The sequence below is a fragment of the Puntigrus tetrazona genome, chromosome 18 (genome assembly GCF_018831695.1).
Source record: "Puntigrus tetrazona isolate hp1 chromosome 18, ASM1883169v1, whole genome shotgun sequence".
In the NCBI taxonomy this organism is placed as follows: Eukaryota; Metazoa; Chordata; class Actinopteri; order Cypriniformes; family Cyprinidae; genus Puntigrus; species Puntigrus tetrazona.
Window position 1 is genome coordinate 26,270,868 of NC_056716.1, and position 3,691 is coordinate 26,274,558.

Below are 3,691 nucleotides of genomic sequence, written 5' to 3' on the forward strand. Positions count from 1 at the left end.
AATGAGAACAAATAAAAAGAAAGTGTCAGTGTTTGTGTCCCGATCATGAGTGTGTGTGTGTGTCTTTGGTTCTGGAGGAAGTGGCTGTGATTTCTTCATTGCTGTTGTTCACGGGACACTCTGTCAAGAGCGCTTTATTCACTGCAGACTGCTGCACCGTCACAACTTCCTGTTTTAATAGGAAATACATCACTTCACTTTCACTTCCTCCTCTTCAGCTGCTTCATCCATCTCCTTCCTCCTTCTCTTTACCTTTCGTTTTCTTCCTTAGCTCTTCATTTCCTCTTCTTACGCTTTTCTTCCTCTTCTTCATCACCCTTTTCATCTAACTCTTTATACTTTTTCTTCTTCTTCCTCTTCCTCATCCTTCTCTCATTCTTCTGCTTCCTATGTCTTTGGCTTTCTCTTTTCTTATTTTCTTCGTCCTCCTTGACCTCTTCTTCATCCTCTCCATCTTCTCCTTCCTTTTCTTTGGCTTTCTCACTTTCTCTTTCTTTTTTGTCTTCTGTTTCTTTCTTTCATTTTTCCATTTCCCCTTCTTTCTCACCATCTTCCTCTTCTGCGTCTTCTTTCTATTATTACTTCCCTCTTCCCTCTTCCTGTTTCTGTTCCTGTTCCTCTCCTGCTGCTACTCTTCTTCTTTCCTGTTCCTCTTCCTCTTCTCTTTCCGCCGTTTCTTTAATTAAATCTACTTCCTGTTCTAGTTTGGTTGTTGTGATGTCCCGGGAGGTCTTGTATTGTTTGCTGGTCTGATCGGTCCTTTTTCTTCGTCCCGTCCGGACGGATTGATCCGATGGATTGCTCCGTGTCTTTCGTTTTGCCGATAACGCTCGGCCGTGGCATTTTCTTCGCTCTGCGATGTTGGAAAGTTGGGATGAATCTGAATGGAAAGCTTGACAGCGTAAAGCGAACCCGGAGCGGCCCGGCGAGGCTCAGCGAGATCAGCAGAACCGCGATCACGTTAACCTTACGTAAAGCTTTTCGTTTGGGGAGGGAGAAATCTGCGGCTCATGTTTTATTTACGCCAGATGAATTATTGAAGCTGTGATGATACGCCTCTCTCCTCCTCCTTTCTCTCACATAAACATTAGAAGGAATAATCACAAGCGTTATTTGCGCTCAAGTGTTTTGCATTTAATCTCTGCTCTCTCTCTCTCTCTTTATCCTTCTTCCCCTCCCTCTTTCTCTCATCTGTCTTGATCTCTACCCTTCGCTCCGTTTCATCTCGTCTCATTCCCTCGTTCTTTGAACCCTCGCAGTATTTCACAATGCAGCTTTCAGAGCAGAACTGTGACCCGAACTGTGAGAAAAATCGCAAGCCAAGTCTCTCGGGCCGCAGGTCCTCGGTTTGTTGACTACGTCCAATGTTTTGGGCAACAATCTTTTAAAAACAACCCATTTACGACATTTGCGTTTACATCACGAGCCAAGGTGGATGTGCTGACCCGGAAACAGGGTTGCCAGGTCTGCCAAATAAAACCATCACGATTTCTAATCCAAACTAACCCAGAACTAGCTGTCGTGGTTCCACTCCTTTGAAATCTCATTTCAGGGAGAGGCGGAGATCGTTTTAACCTGCAAACTACTAAAACTACCCAATATATAGCCCAATACCCCAATATATAGTGCAAATATAACCCAATTGTAGCAGCGGTGTAAAAGTAGCCAAATTGCACAAAAAAAACACTGACTTGGCAACCAATAAATGCATTAGAAGTCTATTTAATTACCTCAACAATAAAAGAGCAATCAGCACTATAAGAAAAATTGCAAATATGATTTGAAGGTATGAGAATAGTGACTTGAGTCCCTTGTTTTTTCTCACGAGGAAAGCAGAAGTACTCCTATATTTTTCTCCTCTTGTTTTGGAGGAGATCTAAACAATATCTCAGACTTTTCCAAGACACCAAAGTCAACGAAAGTTTTGAAAAGTTTCATCAAAAGTGAGATCTCGGCGTCGCCTTCACATTTCTCTTACTGTATAACAACTATTCACCCGTTTGCGTCCTTGAGATTTTTTGCAGGAAATTGTATGAGAAATATTAAAAATAAATGCTCCATTAAATCTCAGTCATAATGAGAGAGATGCTTTTCGAGCTGCTTCTTTGACGTTTCGTTTATCAGAACGAGAGAACCAAAAATATTAGGAGACACATAAACCGTAATGTGAGCTTCACTGAATCTCCTCACATTGTATTTAAAAGTGTGTCGGTACTTCTGTGATTGAAAGAGTTGTCGTTATTAACCGGAGTGACCCGGAGTAACATGTTATTTAGTGTTGCGCGGCTAATCGAGCCCTGAAACCAGAATCAAAACAACACGTTCGCTCCTCTCCGTCGTTCCTCCGCGTCCTTCTGTTTCGTCTGAGTCACAAGTTCTGCTTTCATTCCCAACGTGAAGAAAACAGCGCCGCTTCCAGAGAGCGCCGGACGCTTACGAACAGAAGCTGATTGTCTTCGGGGGCCCCAGGACTTGGGAGACAGCTTGAAAAGGGGACAGAAGTTCACTTCATGAAAGCCAAAACACAGACGTTGTAGCTCAAGGAGCCTTTAATTGTTTGAAAGGGAAGAAATCATTCTCCCGGGGATCCGAAACCAACCCGTGACTCTCTCCTCGCGGCAGATTAGATCCGGCGGGAGTTTATTCGGTGGTGTTTTAACAGAAGCTAGTTTTTGTTTTACTTCCTAATAGAATAAGCATTACCTTCCATCGTGAGATGTTTCCGAAGCGAACCGACCGCTCAGCATTAAAAGATGTAGGTCAGGAGTTGATTTCATCCTTTGGGATTTGATTGGATTGCGTCTGCATGGCTATAATGTTATTGCTGCGCTTGCCGGGTACATCTGTATTGATATTCCTCTTGGTTTTATTTTCTGATGAATTCATTCACCTGCTGCGTAACGTAGAAGAGAAGAGAAAAGGCCCAGAGTGAAAATGATGACCGTGAGGAAAGCGCAGGGGTTTGCTTTAATCTGATTGCAACGAATGAGCATTTTAACAGTCCGTACTGTGTTTCAGATGCTCTCTTTCGCAGTTTATTTTCACGCATTTGAAAAACCTGACGCACAACAACCTGACGAAACAATAGACGGCAAAACGAAGCGCTGCGTTCAGAATATCACAGACACCTCTCGGAAGCAAACGTTCGCGAGCACCATAGCATTACTTGAGTAGCATTTAGCAAAAACGGTTTTATCAAATCGAGTCGCTGATACGGTGCGTGCTTTTGCTCTTTGAGAGTCAGCTTTTTTGCACATTACGCGACGAGTAAAGCTTTGCTGTGCAAGCGCTTACAAAAACTCACTAAATGAAAACATGCGCAGTCAGAAATTGTTTGGAAATGCAAACAAACAGGATCGAATTATTATGATTTTTCCACTTTATTATTCAGGTTTTGACACCATGACACTTCGGCGCTAGATTTATAAGGTTATTAAAGTTAGAAAATCAACCAAATGTGTTGAAACCATTATAATATTTGCATAACGAATCACAAATCTATTCATCCACGTGTTAGGTGTTTTTCGAAAGATTATGAAAACATATTATTTAGAATTATATTATATCATCACGTATAATAATAACCAGGGACATTCATGGCAGTATATTCGTTGCTATAGGTTATTTATTTATTTTATTGTATTTATTTTATAACGTAAATTTAACATAAACCTTGCAAAGGCCGTCTTTC

At 41.7% G+C, this 3,691-nt stretch overlaps 1 protein-coding gene across 1 annotated transcript in view; it reads right to left on the reverse strand.

Annotated features, from left to right (window-relative positions):
* The window catches only part of LOC122362783 (zinc finger CCCH domain-containing protein 18-like), a 21,095-nt gene extending 18,385 nt beyond the window's left edge, over nt 1–2,710 (reverse strand). The window contains exons 1-3 of the mRNA XM_043264336.1: nt 2,704–2,710; nt 2,322–2,506; nt 1,208–1,381 (exon numbers count right to left, since the gene is read on the reverse strand). Of these exons, the coding sequence (XP_043120271.1) occupies nt 1,208–1,381; nt 2,322–2,506; nt 2,704–2,710 (366 nt within the window). The remainder of the gene's footprint in view (nt 1–1,207; nt 1,382–2,321; nt 2,507–2,703) is intronic.
* Nucleotides 2,711–3,691: the final 981 nt, after the last annotated feature.